The sequence below is a fragment of the Triticum aestivum genome, chromosome 2B, assembly GCF_018294505.1.
Source record: "Triticum aestivum cultivar Chinese Spring chromosome 2B, IWGSC CS RefSeq v2.1, whole genome shotgun sequence".
Taxonomy (NCBI): Eukaryota; Viridiplantae; Streptophyta; class Magnoliopsida; order Poales; family Poaceae; genus Triticum; species Triticum aestivum.
Window position 1 is genome coordinate 42,739,115 of NC_057798.1, and position 17,678 is coordinate 42,756,792.

The window sequence follows — 17,678 nt, forward strand, 5'->3', positions numbered from 1 at the left end:
CATAGGAGTTGTCTTTATTTTTGTATGACCTGCGTGTCATTGAATAACGCCATGTAAATTACTTTACTTTATTGCTAAACACGTTAGCCATAGAAGTAGAAGTAATCGTTGGCGTGACAACTTCATGAAGACACGATGATGGAGATCATGGTGTCATGCCGGTGATGAAGATGATCATGGCACCCCGAAGATGGAGATCAAAGGAGCAATATGATATTGGCCATATCATGTCGCTATTTGATTGCATGTGATGTTTATCATGTTTTGCTTCTTATTTTCTTAGTACGACGATAGTAAATAAGATGATCCCTTATAATAATTTCAAGAAAGTGTTCCCCCTAACTGTTCGTCGTTGCAAAAGTTCGTTGTTTTGAAGCACCACGTGATGATCGGGTGTGATAGATTCTAACGTTCACATACAACGGGTGTAAGACAGATTTACACATGCAAAACACTTAGGTTGACTTGACGAGCCTAGCATGTACAGACATGGCCTCGGAACACAAGAGAACGAAGGGTCGAACATGAGTCGTATGGAAGATACGATCAACATGGAGATGTTCACCGATGATGACTAGTCCGTCTCACGTGATGATCGGACACGGTCTAGTTGAGTCGGATCATGTATCACTTAGATGACTAGAGGGATGTCTGATCTAAGTGGGAGTTCATTAAATAATTTGATTAAATGACCTTAATTATCATGAACTTAGTCTAAAAAACCTTTGCAAAGTGTCTTGTAGATCAAATGGCCAACGCTCATGTCAACCTCAACTTCAACGCGTTCCTAGAGAAAACCAAGCTGAAAGATGATGGCAGCAACTATTCGGACTGGGTCCGGAACCTGAGGATCATCCTCATAGCTGCCAAGAAAGCATATGTCCTAGAAGGACCGCTAGGTGAAGCACCCATCCTAGAGAACCAAGATGTTATGAACGCTTGGCAGTCATGTGCTGATGATTACTCCCTCGTTCAGTGCGGCATGCTTTACAGCTTAGAACCGGGGCTCCAAAAGCGTTTTGAGCAACACGGAGCATATGAGATGTTCGAAGAGCTGAAAATGGTTTTCCAAGCTCATGCCCGGGTCGAGAGATATGAAGTCTCCGACAAGTTCTACAGTTGTAAGATGGAGGAAAATAGTTCTGTCAGTGAGCACATACTCAAAATGTCTGGGTTGCACAACCGCTTGTCCCAGCTGGACATTAACCTCCCGTACGAGGCGGTCATTGACAGAATCCTTCAGTCGCTCCCACCTAGCTACAAGAGCTTTGTGATGAACTACAATATGCAGGGGATGGTGAAAACTATTCCTGAAGTATTTTCAATGCTGAAATCAGCAGAGGTGGAAATCAAAAAGGAACATCAAGTGTTGATGGTCAATAAAACCACTAGTTTCAAGAAAGGCAAGGGTAAGAAGAACTTCAAGAAGGACGGCAAGGGAGTTGCCGCGCCCGGTAAGCCAGTTACCGGGAAGAAGCCAAAGAATGGGCCCAAACCTAAGACTGAGTGCTCTTATTGCAAGGGAAAGGGACACTGGAAGCAGAACTCCCCCAAATACTTAGCGGACAAGAAGGCCGGCAACACCAAAGGTATATGTGATATACATGTAATTGATGTGTACCTTACCAGTACTCGTAGTAGCTCCTGGGTATTTGATACCGGTGTGGTTCCTCATATTTGTAACTCAAAACGGGAGCGGCGGAATAAGCGGAGACTGGCGAAGGACAAGGTGACGATGCACGTTGGGAATGGTTCCAAGGTTTATGTGATCGCCGTCGGCACGCTACCTCTACATTTACCTACGGGATTAGTTTTAAACCTCAATAATTGTTATTTAGTGCCAGCTTTGAGCATGAACATTGTATTTGGATCTCGTTTAATACGAGATGGTTACTCATTTAAATCTGAGAATAATGGTTGTTCTATTTATATGAGAGATATGTTTTATGGTCATGCCCCGCTGGTCAATGGTTTATTCTTAATGAATCTCGAACGTGATGTTACACATATTCATAGTGTGAATACCAAAAGATGTAAAGTTGATAATGATAGTCCCACATACTTGTGGCACTGCCGCCTTGGTTACATTGGTGTCAAATGCATGAAGAAGCTCCATGCTGATGGACTTTTGGAGTCTCTTGATTACGAATCATTTGACACGTGCGAACCATGCCTTATGGGCAAAATGACCAAGACTCCATTCTCCGGAACAATGGAGCGAGCAACCAACTTATTGGAAATCATACATACTGATGTGTGCGGTCCAATAAGCGTTGAGGCTCGTGGAGGATATCGTTATGTTCTCACTCTCACTGATGACTTGAGTAGATATGGGTATGTCTACTTGATGAAACACAAGTCTGAGACCTTTGAAAAGTTCAAGGAATTTGAGAATGAGGTAGAGAATCAACGTGACCGAAAGATAATGTTCTTACGATCAAATCGTGGGGGAGAATATTTAAGTCATGAATTTGGTACGCACTTAAGGAAATGTGGAATCGTTTCACAACTCACGCCGCCTGCAACACCTCAGCATAATGGTGTGTCCGAACGTCGTAATCGCACTCTATTGGATATGGTGCGATCTATGATGTCACTCACTGATTTACTGCTATCATTTTGGAGATACGCTCTAGAGACAACTACATTCACTTTAAATAGGGCACCGTCTAAATCCGTTGAGACGACACCGTATGAATTATGGTTTGGGAAGAAACCTAAGTTGTCGTTTCTAAAATTTTGGGGATGCGATGCTTATGTCAAGAAACATCAACCTGAAAAGCTCGAACCCAAGTCGGAAAAATGCGTCTTCATAGGATACCCTAAGGAAACCATTGGGTATACCTTCTACCTCAGATCCGAAGGCAAGATCTTTGTTGCCAAGAACGGGTCCTTTCTGGAGAAAGAGTTTCTCTCGAAAGAAGTAAGTGGGAGGAAAGTGGAACTTGATGAAGTACTACCTCTTGAACCGGAAAGTAGCGCAGCTCAGGAAGATGTTCCTGTGGTGCCTGCACCGACTAGAGAGGAAACCAATGATGATGATCAAGGTACTTCAGATCAAGTTACTACTGAACTTCGTAGGTCCACGAGGACACGTTCCACACCAGAGTGGTATGGCAACCCTGTCCTAGAAATCATGTTGTTAGACAACGGTGAACCTTCAAACTATGAAGAAGCAATGGCGGGCCCAGATTCCAACAAATGGCTTGAAGCCATGCAATCCGAGATAGGATCCATGTATGAAAACAAAGTGTGGACTTTGACAGACTTGCCCGATGATCGGCGAGCGATAGAAAACAAATGGATCTTTAAGAAGAAGACGGACGCGGATGGTAATGTCACCATCTATAAAGATCGACTTGTCGCTAAGGGTTATCGACAAGTTCAAGGGGTTGACTATGATGAGACTTTATCTCCCGTAGCGAAGCTGAAGTCCGTCCGAATCATGTTAGCAATTGTCGCATACTATGATTATGAGATATGGCAAATGGACGTCAAAACGACATTCCTTAACGGCCATCTTAAGGAAGAACTGTATATGATGCATCCGGAAGGTTTTGTCGATCCTAAGAATGCTAACAAGGTATGCAAGCTCCAGCGCTCCATCTATGGGCTGGTGCAAGCATCTCGGAGTTGGAACATTCGCTTTAATGAAATGATCAAAGCGTTTGAGTTTATGCAGACTTATGGAGAAGCCTGCGTTTACAAGAAAGTGAGTGGGAGCTCTGTAGCATTTCTCATATTATATGTGGATGACATACTTTTGATGGGAAATGATATAGAACTTTTGGACAACATTAAGGCCTACTTGAATAAGTGTTTTTCAATGAAGGACCTTGGAGAAGCTGCTTACATATTAGGCATCAAGATCTATAGAGATAGATCGAGACGCCTCATAGGTCTTTCACAAAGCACATACCTTAATAATATATTGAAGATTTCACAAAGCACATACCTTAATAATATATTGAAGAAGTTCAATATGGGTCATTCCAATAAGGGGTTCTTGCCTGTGTTGCAAGGTGTGAACTTGAGCTCGGCTCAATGTCCGACCACGGCAGAAGATAGAGAAAAGATGAGTGGCGTCCCCTATGCCTCAGACATAGGGTCTATCATGTATGCCATGCTGTGTACCAGATCTGATGTAAACCTTGCCGTAAGTTTGGTAGGAAGGTACCAAAGTAATCCCGGCATGGAACACTGGACAGCGGTCAAGAATATCCTGAAGTACTTGAAAAGGACTAAGGATATGTTTCTCGTATATGGAGGTGACGAAGAGCTCGTCGTAAAGGCTTACGTCGATGCTAGATTCGACACAGATCTGGATGACTCTAAGTCACAAACCGGATACGTGTATATTTTTAATGATGGGGCAGTAAGCTGGTGCAGTTGCAAGCAAAGCGTCATGGCGAGATCTACATGTGAAGCGGAGTACATGGCAGCCTCGGAGGCAGCACATGAAGCAATCTGGATGAAGGAGTTCATCACCGACCTAGGAGTCATACCCAATGCGTCGGGGCCAATCACCCTCTTCTGTGACAACACTGGAGCCATTGCCCTTGCCAAGGAGCCCAGGTTTCACAAGAAGACCAGGCACATCAAGCGTCGCTTCAACTCCATTCGTGAAAATGTTCAAGATGGAGACATAGATATTTGCAAAGTGCATACGGATCTGAATGTCGCAGATCCGTTGACTAAACCTCTTCCGCGAGCAAAACATGATCAACACCAGAACTCTATGGGTGTTCGATTCATCACAATGTAACTAGATTATTGACTCTAGTGCAAGTGGGAGACTGTTGGAAATATGCCCTAGAGGCAATAATAAAATGGTTATTATTATATTTCCTCGTTCATGGTAATTGTCTATTATTCATGCTACAATTGTGTTATCCGGAAATTGTAATACATGTGTGAATACATAGACCACAACATGTCCCTAGTGAGCCTCTAGTTGACTAGCTCGTTTATCAATAGATGGTCACGGTTTCCTGACCATGGACATTGGATGTCATTGATAACGGGATCACATCATTGGGAGAATGATGTGATGGACAAGACCCAATCCTAAGCATAGCACAAGATCGTGTAGTTCGTTTGCTAGAGCTTTTCCAATGTCAAGTATCATTTCCTTAGACCATGAGATCGTGTAACTCCCGGATGCCGTAGGAGTGCTTTGGGTGTACCAAACGTCACAACGTAACTGGGTAACTATAAAGATATACTACAGGTATCTCCGAAAGTGTCTGTTGGGTTGACACGGATCGAGACTAGGATTTGTCACTCCGTATGACGGAGAGGTATCTCTGGGCCCACTCGGTAATGCATCATCATAATGAGCTCAAAGTGACTAAGTGGTTGGTCACGGGATCATGCATTACGGTACGAGTAAAGTGACTTGCCGGTAACGAGATTGAACGAGGTATTGGGATACCGACGATCGAATCTCGGGCAAGTAACGTACCGATTGACAAAGGGAATTGTATACGGGATTACTTGAATCCTCGACATCGTGATTCATTCGATGAGATCATCGTGGAACATGTGGGAGCCAACATGGGTATCCAGATCCCGCTGTTGGTTATTGGCCAGAGAGTCATCTCAGTCATGTCTGCATGTCTCCCGAACCCGTAGGGTCTACACACTTAAGGTTCGGTGACGCTAGGGTTGTAGAGATGCTAGTATGCGGTAACCCGAAAGTTGTTCGGAGTCCCGTATGAGATCCCGGACTTCACGAGGAGTTCCGGAATGGTCCGGAGGTGAAGAATTATATATAGGAAGTCCAGTTTCGGCCATCGGGAAAGTTTCGGGGGTCACCGGTATTGTACCGGGACCACCGGAAGGGTCCCGGCAGTCCACCGGGTGGGGCCACCTATCCCGGAGGGGCCCATGGGCTGAAGTGGGGAAGGGAACCAGCCCCTGATGGGCTGGTGCGCCCCCCTTGGGCCTCCCCTGCGCCTAGGGTTGGAAACCCTAGGGGTGGGGGGCGCCCCACTTGACTTGGGGGGCAAGTCCCCCCCCCTTGGCCGCCCCCCCCCCCCTTGAGATGGGATCTCTAGCGGGGCGGAGCCCCCGACCCCTATATAAAGAGGGGGAGAGGGAGGGCTGCGGACCCCTGCTCCTGACGCCTCCCTCTCCCTCCGCAACACCTCTCCCTCTCGTAGAGCTTGGCGAAGCCCTGCCGAGATCGCCGCTACTTCCACCACCACGCCGTCGTGCTGCTATATCTCCATCAACCTCTCCCTCCCCCTTGCTGGATCAAGAAGGAGGAGACGTCTTCCCCAACCGTACGTGTGTTGAACGCGGAGGTGTCGTCCGTTCGGCACTAGGATCTTCGGTGATTTGGATCACGACGAGTACGACTTCCTCAACCCCGTTCTCTTGAACGCTTCCGCGCGTGATCTACAAAGGTATGTAGATGCACTCCTCTCTCTCGTTGCTAGATGACTCCATAGATTGATCTTGGTGAAGCATAGAATTTTTTTATTTTCTGCAACGTTCTCCAACAGATGACAACAGGAGAGGGGTGATGTAAGAGCGTAGTAAATTCTTAGAGGTGACAGCCTTACAGGATGGCAGAAAGTGAACCACGGCTGGTTACGATAAATGACGCGCTACATGCATCACTTGTCGCAATATGAGAAGGTGAGAGTGGTCTTCGGAAAAAGCGCTTTTTCTTAATGTTTGCAAAGAGCACTCTTTTTTTTAGCAACTGCAAAGAGCACTCCTTAATAAATTAGTTAGTGATTTTGAGATATAGCTCCCGCGCCTCATGCCGCCGGCTTATACACATTTTTTTTTTTGAGACAAGCCCGTTCATACACGTGCCAGGGCAGACATGTGATGGGCCGAGCACGCGTTCTCACGGGCTGGCCTGTGGCCCATATGGCCAGGTTTGGCCGCAACGACTGGTGTGCAAGCAACAGACCAGGGGGAGCTCCTGCCGCACAGGGCTCGCGCAAACGGGCCGGCCCATTGCTAGGCCAACGTAAGAAAAAAAGTGCGAAGGAAAAATCATAGCGCTAGCTGGTTTCGAACGAGCGACCTTGCACTGGATAGGCACGTCGAATGCCACTCCAGCTAGCGACTGGTATTATTTTTAAGTACACCGTAAACTTCAAGTACCATGCACAGCGGCAGATCGGTTTTTTAATCTTCATAAAAAAATGAATAATGTTTTCTTGAACAAATTACGAAACTCGAACAAACTGTTAAACCATGTTTTTTTTAAACGTACAAAATCATTGAAAACATGAACACAAATTTATTAAATTTTTTATACATGATGAATGATTTTCAAATATACATTGAACATTCTTTAGATGTACGATGAACAATTTTGAAGTACATAGTGAACATTTTTTGTGATATACACTGAACAAATCTTAAAACATAATGAACATTTTTGTGATATACCATGACCAAATTTTGTACATTGAACATTTTTGTAATATAATCTGAACAATTTTTAACCACACATTGAACAATTTTGTGATATGCGCTGAAAAAACATTTAAATACCCATTAACATTTTGTGATATACACTGAACAATTTTAGTTTTTTGACAAAATTTGAAAAAGTTAATAAAATTAGAAAACTGTGAACACGTTTTGAAATCACCAACAAAATTTGGGATTTCAAAACTTTTTTTTGAAAACAAAGTATAAAAATAGAAATGAAAATTATAAAATGAAGGAAATGGAAAATGAAAATGAAAAGAAATACAAACAGAAACAGAAGAAAACAGAAACAAAAAAAGGAAACAGGAAAAAACAGCAAAACATTGGACATTTTTTTAAAAATACGCTGGACAATTTTTAGCTAAACATTTTTGTGATATACACTGAAAAAATATTTAAATATACATTGAACATTTCTGTGATATACGCTGAAGAAAGCTTTCAGTTGTAAACAATTTTTTGAAAAAGTGATTTTTTTTGGAACCATGAACATTGTTTGATATCATGAACAATATTAGGAATTTCAAACTGAAAACAGGATACGTACATTAAATCTGGACAGGATACGTACAGGGTCGATTTTGTCTTCTATTTTGATGAGCTTGCACAGGTTCTCCGATGTCAATTTAGTGAGCATAGAGAGCCCCTTCTCTTTCTCTTATACGGAAAGAATACTGACAACGGAAATTACTCAAAGCCTGCTAGTTTTGAGGTATGTGATATACTATAATTAGGCACACTAGCATGAAACAGGTTACGATGCTTAATTAGTTTTGTAGTTTTGCCAAACACTACCATTGGAAAGCACAACCGTTCGTGTTAATATTGCATTGCCATGTTCTCATGAACCTCAATGCTTAGTTTTATAGTTTTATCAAACACTGTCACTGAAAGCGCAATCACTCACATTAATGTTGCATTACTATGTTCTTTTCGACCTCAACTACACCTCAAGTAAAATCCACATTTTGTGATATGGTATGCGTACCTAGGTATTAAGAAGTAAATACGTTCCATGCGTTTTATCTTTGTTGTTATGTATTTTTAGGTTACTAACTTATCAAGCATTTTCTTTGTCAATGTCAGGGGATAGAGAAGTTTGACACTGATTTAAGCACGCTTCATCCTATCTTAACTGATTGCCGTCTTATAAAATCTGACATGGAGCTGGCGCTCATTCAATATGCTAATGATGTCAGCTCAGAAGCACACATTAAGGTATAAAGAGTCGTCGATGCTAATAATTTGTGTCCACCTTCACTGCTGGTATTATTTAGACATCCTATTAGCAGAAATAGACACTATATCTATCTATCATTTAGGTGTTACTACTTCTAACTCACATGCTTACTCTTTTTTAGAGTTAAATTAAATGTGTCTGATTGTTAACTTGCACTTTACAAGGTTATGAGGAAGATAAAACCAGGCATGAAGGAATCTCAGTTAGAAAGCACCTTTCTTGATCATGCATATTATAGGGGATGCTGCCGACATTGCTCCTACACATGTATATGTGCTACTGGAGAGAACAGGCGAGTTTACATATTATGTCTAATGTGAAGCAAATAATGAGTAGTTACAAATATGTAGAAATTTTCACTAATTGTTTTACTAATCATTTTTGTGTAACATATATGTACACGTTCTCACTTGAGCTAACATACGGATATTGTAATACCAAATCACCATCCCAGTGCCAACAGTATAAGTAGTTTTACGCATTGTTTCTAGATGAAGCTTAGAGATTTTTTTCCCAAACTCTCCAACGCCATGAACTTCTGGTAGTATGAGATAAACATCTTAGTACAGAGTTTCTTAGTGTCGGAATAAATACTCACTTTACATGAATTTGGTAGGTCTCTCTTTTCAAGTTCACTTATTTATATGCACAACACTGCCTAGTTGTTGACTTCTGTTAATTGGTGATTATCTATGGAAAGTTATGTAGGAATGCTTTCTTAGTTAGTTAAAAATAATAGGCCCATGCCTATTGTATATGACTTTGTTCCAGTTGGACTATCATGTGTGCTATATAACTCTACTGCTTATCTTGCAGTTCTATTCTTCATTATGGACATGCGGGAGCTCCAAATGATCGGGTACACTTTTTTTTTATGATGCTTATGGCCAACAGCTTACTTGTTGGTCTTATTTTTACTTACTCGAGCTTGTAAATCGCACTAGCAACCAAATTTAGATTATGTTGTTCATAGGACTAGCTCCAATATCTTAGGAATGGTTATTTTTTATAATATGCACTATCTATTTGGAAAAGGGTATGCTTTATTTTAGTTTCAGGCAGTAAGGTTCACGTACCTTTTTCTTTCTTAACTGCTTTTTTCTGAAGAAAATAGTTGTCCACTATATAGTTGTTAAGTACCATGAGACCTTGAAATTTGTAAGTTTCAGCACCAGTTCTTTCTCGTTGTTGTATGTGTTCAGAATTCATGCATATTGGAAAAATGAAAATTGTGATGAGATGATCATAGGTTAGTTGGTATATCATTGAATTAATCAAATAGCCTATGACATTCATGAACTGAATGTTGTATGATGTCTGCTACCATTCATTAGCATGTCAGCAGAAAATAAGCTCAATTGAAGCATGTGCATGTCAGCATTAGGTGATAGTGTTCACAGTGAGAGTTAGACAATTGTGAACAAAACTTGGTACAGTTGGATGGGCAAAGGACAACCAACTTTAATGTTATTATATGCTGGATCAATTAATCATGTAAAGGAAAACACTAATACCAAACGTATGAACTAGAGGATAGAAATCGAATGAAGGAATAGCTATGGAGGGTCTTGAAGTATTATTGGATGTCCGGGCTTGGCCCCCGCATGTCCGGTCCCTCTGTTTTCTGTTCTGGTTCTGTTTTTGTTCCTCGTACCTTGCCAGGCCGGATGTCCGACCCCTAGCCCGGATGTCCGGGCTGCCCATTCACTTGCACTGCAACGACCATAATTGTCCTCACACTATATATAGCCCTTCTTCCCCACGGGAGAGGGCTGACCAATCACTTTGAACAAACCCTAGAACACATTTCACTCTCTCTCTCACTCCTCCACACCAAATCTTAGATCCCCAAGGGATTTGAGAGCATTTGAGAGAAGTTGTCCAATCAAGTGATAGATCCACTCCTTCTCCTTCTTTGAACCAAAGGAATTCGTGATTTGAGCAAGTCTTGAGCTGTTCTCCATCGTTCTTGTTACTCTTGGAGGTTGGAGACTCCTAGGCGGTAGGAGTCTTTCGAAGAGGAATCGACCTTTGTGATTACCCCCGGAAAAGTTTGTGAGGGTTTGGAGACCACCCCAAGGTCTACCACTAGTGGTTGAGAAACGCCTTCGTGGTGTTGTCTCAAAGGGAGAATAGGGTGAGCCTTCGTGGCGTTGGTGTGCCTTCGTGGTAACATCCACCTCTCTAACGATGACGTAGCTTCCCTCCAAGGAAGTGAACATCAGCATACATCCTCGTCTCCCGGAGTTGCTGGTATTCCTAATCCTAACTCCCTACTTGTGGTTACTTGTCTCTTATCACTTACTTATATCATATTGTGCTTGCTTCCTTACATACTCGTGTTACTTTCTTAGCACTTAGTACTACACTTGCAATTGTTAGGCTCACTCTCATATTCCGCATTATTGCCTAAAATTGCTAAGTAATAATTAAAATTTGTAATTATAGCTATTCAACCCCCCCCCCTCTAGGTCCATCTCGATCCTTTTAATCGGACTGGTAGGTGCCCCATACCCGGCAGACGTCCTGGTTGGGACCTCAGTCTTGGATGTTTAGGTTTGGCTGCGAGGTCTGTTTGGTATTAGGTCCAGACTATCAGCATCCCTTCATCAACTGGATAGGAGTAGCGACAGATGTTGCCTAGACGGTGGCTTTAGTATTACTGTTGTATGATTTTGTAAGGTCTTGTGTGAATAATTAATAAAGTGACCGCATACATCGTCCAGATGCAGAGGCCGGAGGTCTTCCTTCATTTTTTTTTAAATGGGGCTCACGGTTACCGCCCGGTGGCACCTCAGCATCCCCGTGGCTGAAGGCACCGGCAGCGCCGTTAGCCGCGTAGACGACGTCGCCCTTTGACCAGGCGTCAATCTGGACGAAGCCAAACGCTGGCCGATCTGGAAGAAATCCACCGATCCCGGCCAGGCCCGCCACCGCGCACGCTAGGCCGCAGGACGCCGCCGCCCGATGAGGTCCGATCCCCATAGCCCGCCACCGTCCGCCGAGACCCACTCCGTACGCCCACGCACGGATCGGGTCACCACCGGCCTCCACCAAGTGCTGCCGTCCGCAGACCAGGGGTTGCCGCGAGAGAGATCCCCGCCGCCGCCGTCAGCCGCGCGGGCTTCGCCCGGCGGCTTCCTCCGGCGGCTGCGTGGGGGTGGGGGAGGAGAAGAACTGGCGGCGGTGGTTTGGTTGCGGGAGGAGGAACCCTCGGGGTCGCCGTGGGCACGAGCGACCGAGGGCGTTGCATCTCGACCCTTGTTAGAAGATTGTTCTCTCCTTCACGATTCATGAATGGCGCAGCTCGCTAGCGCCGGAGCTCGGTTTACAACGGCGGGCTGAAGCTTCCGAAGAAAGTCCACAGCCGACTGTGTAAGAGGATTTGCGTGGTTGGCATGCACCCACTGTCCCACTCTGTCTCATCACCTTATGCAACTAAGTTATTTCCTCCGTAAAGAAATATAAGATCACTAAAGTAGTGATTTTCTAACAGGGAATTGGGTCGGGCGTCGGAGAACAAGATGGCCGTCATCCTTCCAGATTTCCAGGGGTGTGTGTGAGGACGTTTTCTGCTATGACTGCAGCAGTGACTGAATTGGTAAGATGCTTGTGCATAGGTAAGGCATGCTCCTGCACATTAGAATGGGTTCAATTGTTATCAGTGTGCCATGCAAATTGCATTTAAACACATAACGAGTTAGCAACACCCACACATTCAGCTAGTATGCACTGAAGAAGAAACTTCACTTCAAAAAAAGAAGAAGAAAAAAAAACTTCCCCCATCTTTTCCTCCATATCAAGTGCAAGAGCTTTCGTGATCGTACTCAAGTCCACAAAGTGTTTGGAGCATAATATTATATGTGCCCAAGGTTAGTGCTTGATGGTGCTCCCATACCTAACTTGACCATGGACTAAAACTTTGTTTACTAAGCAAGTGCAAGCGTATAGTGTTTGGACAGCCAATTATAAAAACCACCGAAATCGTATGTGGGCGATTACTGAACGACAAGGGATCCAGCGCTAGCGGCAGCTGCTGGGCTGTGCTAGAGATTCCTCGGCCGGATTTATTCGTCATGCACGAGTCATCGTCATCCCTATAGCACTGCTCAAAAACCACAAGGGGCAGAACAATAATCAGGCATCTTGCTCTCAAATCAACTGTACCTGAATTGTAATTCGAGGACGCCTGCCGCTCCGACTGAATTGGCACTCCAGAATGGTTTCATTTGTTATTAGGGGCTGCGTAAATTACGTTAAATGCACAATTAGCTAGCGACACTCAGGCGTTCAGCTAGTATATATGTCCGGCTAAAACCTAGAAGATGCTTGCACCGAAGAAGAAGCGTTCACATTGGCAACTTTCCTTTTCATGGCCTGCAACGCAGAGCTGGTAGCTGACAGATTTGTGGTCAAGAACAATATCTTTTGCAGTCAAGCCCACACATTGATGATGCACCAACGACCCATCATTTGTCATTAGTGTCATGTCTATGGCTATCCGCCAAATTGGATTTGAACAAAATGTCCCTCAATACGTCAACAATGCCATTATTTAAATTTCCGCTGCTCAAGCATACCTACCTTGACCATACCCAAATTTTCTTTGCTAAGCAAGTGTAGACCATTCGGACAGCCAACTATAAACACCACAAGGAGCAGAACAATAAGCAAGCATCATTCTCCCAAGCCAACACTATAGAGCACACAGGATAAGGTAGAGGCTTTTTTCTTTGAAATGGGCTGCTACTTGTCATGGGGATGCGTGTTCTTGGTCGTGTGTGTTGTGCACTCCATGTTTCTGAGTTCTTCAGGCTGTTTCATGGAGGAAAGGGCGGCCCTCATGGAGATTAGCTCTTGGTTCATGAGCGCAAAGTCCGAGGTTCCCAGTTCGTGGGGACACGGTGATGACTGTTGCTCGTGGGAAAGGATCACGTGCGACAATAGCACGCGGCGAATATTGCGTCTCGACCTTCACTATATCTACCAGTCAATCCCTATCCATAATAGTGATGGCTCTACATCAATTGGACCTATGGAAGCTGCATGCTGGAACTTGAACTTGGCAATCTTTTCTTCGTTTCGAGAGCTTCAGCTGTTGGATTTCTCTCGAAATTTCGCTTGTTTACAAAATTTCGACGGTATGTGGCTTGTGTTGCATGCTTGCAACTCCATTTTATTCTTCCAGTAAGTTTGATTACAAAGATCTTATTTTGGATTGAACAATTCCTCAGGTCTCCAAGGATTGAGTAAGCTCAAGTATCTCAACCTCAGTGATAACACTTTCATAGGGAGTATCCCAGGATCAGTCAGTAAATTAGTTTCACTGGAGGTCATAAATCTCAGCAAAAATAACATGAGTGGGGCGCTAGAGAATACAGGTACTGAAACGAATAGTTTTAACATTCCTTTTCAGTTCGTGCAATTATTTTGTACTTACCATAATGCATCTATACATGTCAGGTTTAAAAAATCTCCTGAATCTGCGAGGATTGCATTTTGGATCCAATCAATTGAGTGGTAGCCTCCCAGCATCCATATTTGCACTTTCATGCCTTGAGTACCTGGATCTTTCAGAAAACCTCTTTCAAGGATATATACCTATAAACTCTTCTTGGAAGTGTCCTTCGTCGCTTCAAACTATCAGGTTATCTGAAAATATGCTAAGCGGTAAATTCGATTTCTTCTGGCTGAGAAACTGTACCAACCTCAAACACATAGATCTCTCCAGGAATACTGATTTGGTTATTCAAACGAAACTGCATGGTTGGGTACCCAAATTTGAATTGAAAGCACTAATTCTCTCTTGGTGTAACCTTGATAAAAGCATGCTTACAGAGCCACATTTCCTACGCACACAGCATCATCTCGAATTTCTTGATTTGTCCAACAATGATTTGCCAGGAAGCATGCCCAATTTTCTGTTCACAAATGAAGCGACACTAGTTTACCTAGATCTTTCAAATAACTCATTAGTTGGATCACTATACCCTATTTGGCAAAACCAAACTGATCTTCTAGTAGTGAACATATCTCTGAACCGTATTGAAGGACAGCTGCCGGCCAATATCAGTTCAATGTTTCCCAATCTGTGGATTCTCGATGTTTCTCATAATAATATGTCTGGAGTTGTGCCATCTTCGTTGTGCACCATCGGCAGGATTGAAATCATGGACCTATCAAATAACAACTTTGTAGGACAGGTACCATCTTGCTTGTTCACGAACTGTTCTGCATTGAATATATTGAAGCTCTCAAACAATAATCTCGGGGGCATGATACTTGACGGGGCTAGTAACTTGTCATTTGTGTTGGAAATATACCTAGACAACAACAAATTTGAAGGGACTCTTCCTAGAAATCTGTCTGGTAATGTCCGAGTCATGGATCTACATGGTAACAAGATGTCCGGAGAACTAGACATTTCATTATGGAATCTTCCTTTATTGGAAGCTTTGAGCCTTGCTAGAAATAGTTTAAGTGGTTACATTCATCCCGAAATTTGTAAATTAACAAATCTCCGACTGCTAGATCTATCTGAAAACTATTTTTTCGGGCTTATACCACACTGCAGCAGTACATTACCACTCCGATTTCTGAGTATATCTGGGAATTCACTGTCAGGCACCCCGGATGCATTTTTCAACAGCTCCTTCATTACAGCTTTGGATCTCAGCCGTAATCAGTTCACAGGCAACCTTGAGTGGGCACGATATCTTTCTGAAATCAATCTACTTTTGTTAGGCAGAAATGAGTTTGAGGGACAGATCTCTTCAAATATATGTTGTCTCCAACACTTGAGTATAATTGACATCTCTCACAACAGACTCTCAGGTTCTGTACCACCGTGTCTTGGTGGCATTCCATTTGAAGACCCCGAAGCTTATGAATACTTTTGGCCGACAACCAGTGGTAATGTATTTGGAGGTTGGTTTGGTGCGTTTGAAGATTTGGGCTTCTCATATAACAGCCATTATGTCCTCGGAGGTTTCACCTTCACAACTAAAGGGATTCCATACACATATGGACGTAACTTCTTCATGTCGATGTCTGGCATTGACTTATCAGCAAACATGTTGTCAGGTGAAATTCCATGGGAGATAGGGAATTTAAGCCATATCAAGTCTCTCAATCTGTCAAATAATTTATTGACTGGACCAATTCCTGCAAGCTTTGCAAATATGAGTGAGATCGAAAGTTTAGATCTATCAGGAAACAGGTTGAATGGATTGATACCATGGCAGTTAACTCGGCTATCATCACTAGGTATGTTCTCTGTGGCGTACAACAACTTATCGGGATGTCTACCAGCCACCGGTCAGTTGAGCACATTTGATATTGACAGCTACAGAGGGAACAAAAACCTTAGATCATGCAATTCTAGTTCAGGCCCCGTGGCATGGAAGGACATGGCAGGAAATGCGCCAGATGATTCGGACCCAATACTGTACATAATAAGTGCCATCTCGTTCGTGTTGGCATTTTGGTTCACTGTCACATTTGTATTTTGTCATTCCTTCGGACAGCGTGTTGTACTCAAACTGTAATAGGCACACAGAGAAGGTATTGATGAAAGATGATGATGTGTAAACAACACAGGCTTCAAGAAATGCTTTCCGATTATCGACTATTCGTGTATTTTTGTAAACTATGTCATCTTGCAAATTTAGTGATAGATGGCTCACTACTAACGAAATTGACACTGCCAAATTCATGTGTAGAGCTCTGGCTTACAGGGAGAGTTATCAACACGGATATGAAATGGTGTCAGCAGGATAGAGCCCCTCTTACAGGGAGCAACTTCAAAAGAGAAATTGTCCAGGCAATAGGCTTTTGCCGCTTTTGTGTGTGTGTGTGTGTGTGTGTGTGTGTGTGTGTGTGTGTGTGTGTGTGTGTGTGTGTGTGTGTGTGTGTGTGTGTGTGTGTGTGTTAAGCAAACTTGAGGCGACACATGTAACATGTTATTCTGTTTTGGGCAAAATGGCGTACTCCCAGCGACCTGGTTCTTTGAGGCCAAACTTCAGCGGCGTCATCCATCAAATGATCCTTTTCCTGCAGCATCGGCGGGCTATTTGGGGATGGAAACTCAACTCCCAACAGAGAGAATAAAAATATATGTCAATGCATAATGAAGGTGTGGAAGAGCATAAATGTTAAGACAAATTAAAGCAACATCACATCAATGCAATTAAACTCTAAGTGGACAGGGTTCAAGCCAAGATGTTCTTCCATCATTACAAAATAAATAAATGAGGAACCGTATTATTTGCTATAGGAACACATCATGGAGTTTGAGTACTGACAATTTTCATAGAGCACTGAGAATTCTTCCTCGCGAAAAAAAGAAAAGTGAGAAGTCGTAGCTAAGGTTTAGAAACTAAGGATGAATGTAAACACCTATTGCATCTAGAAATTCCCCGGAGCACCCAAAGAAGCCAACAATGCTGCCGTTTTTCTTCACTCGAGAGTGGAAAGGAGTTCCATGTAGCTGCCCAAAAGGTCCATAGGTACGTAAGTTGGTCACAAGCATAAGTGACTTTATGATGCTCGGAAATTGACCATATGGACCAAAAGTCCCTGAAATTTCAATCACAAACTCCGAGGGTTCTAGTAGAATCTGCAAAGTCAGTGGTAATATCAAGCTTCAAATGTTTATTGGGAAATTTTTTGGCTAATGAAAAAATGCTCACATATGTAAATATTTAGAATAGCTCAGTTAATATTTGAAATTTGGGCACAGAGTTTATATTTTATACGTTTGGCAGCTCAATCTGTTTAAATTATCAGTTCCTGTTTCGTATATAAATAACCACTTCCCATTCTTAATTGTGTGAACCATACGTGTAATCTTTGTATTTCTGAATTTTTAAATTTATCTCCGATAACCTTTTTTGATGTTAATAACACTATTAATTTTATTATCGAACTTTTTGCATAAAAATGTTATGTCAGGACCCCGACTCAATGCCACATCGAT

At 42.9% G+C, this 17,678-nt stretch overlaps 1 protein-coding gene and 1 pseudogene across 2 annotated transcripts; one reads left to right on the forward strand and one right to left on the reverse strand.

The window, feature by feature from the left end:
* The first annotated feature begins 11,523 nt into the window (after positions 1-11,523).
* Positions 11,524-16,331, forward strand: LOC123043357 (receptor-like protein 15). 2 transcript variants are annotated; one of them, XM_044465772.1, is made up of 4 exons: positions 11,524-12,093; positions 12,198-13,842; positions 13,936-14,082; positions 14,165-16,331. In XM_044465772.1, exons 2-4 carry the CDS (start codon positions 13,440-13,442, stop codon positions 16,246-16,248), a joined length of 2,634 nt encoding a protein of 877 aa, XP_044321707.1. In that variant the 5' UTR covers positions 11,524-12,093; positions 12,198-13,439; the 3' UTR covers positions 16,249-16,331. The 2 variants fall into 2 exon arrangements, with proteins under 2 accessions (XP_044321707.1, XP_044321706.1); XM_044465771.1 differs by having other exon boundaries at positions 11,524-12,076.
* A 747-nt stretch (positions 16,332-17,078) lies between these two features.
* The window catches only part of LOC123040270 (disease resistance protein RGA5-like), a 29,111-nt pseudogene continuing 28,511 nt past the window's right edge, over positions 17,079-17,678 (reverse strand).

Bases quoted from the DNA above. Each gene is read 5' to 3' on its own strand.
- LOC123043357 (XM_044465772.1), top strand. From the start codon at position 13,440: ATGGGCTGCTACTTGTCATGGGGATGCGTGTTCTTGGTCGTGTGTGTT. The intron at 13,843-13,935 runs GTATGTGGCTTG...ACAATTCCTCAG, and splicing joins TTGTTTACAAAATTTCGACG to GTCTCCAAGGATTGAGTAAG. The intron at 14,083-14,164 runs GTACTGAAACGA...TATACATGTCAG, and splicing joins TGGGGCGCTAGAGAATACAG to GTTTAAAAAATCTCCTGAAT.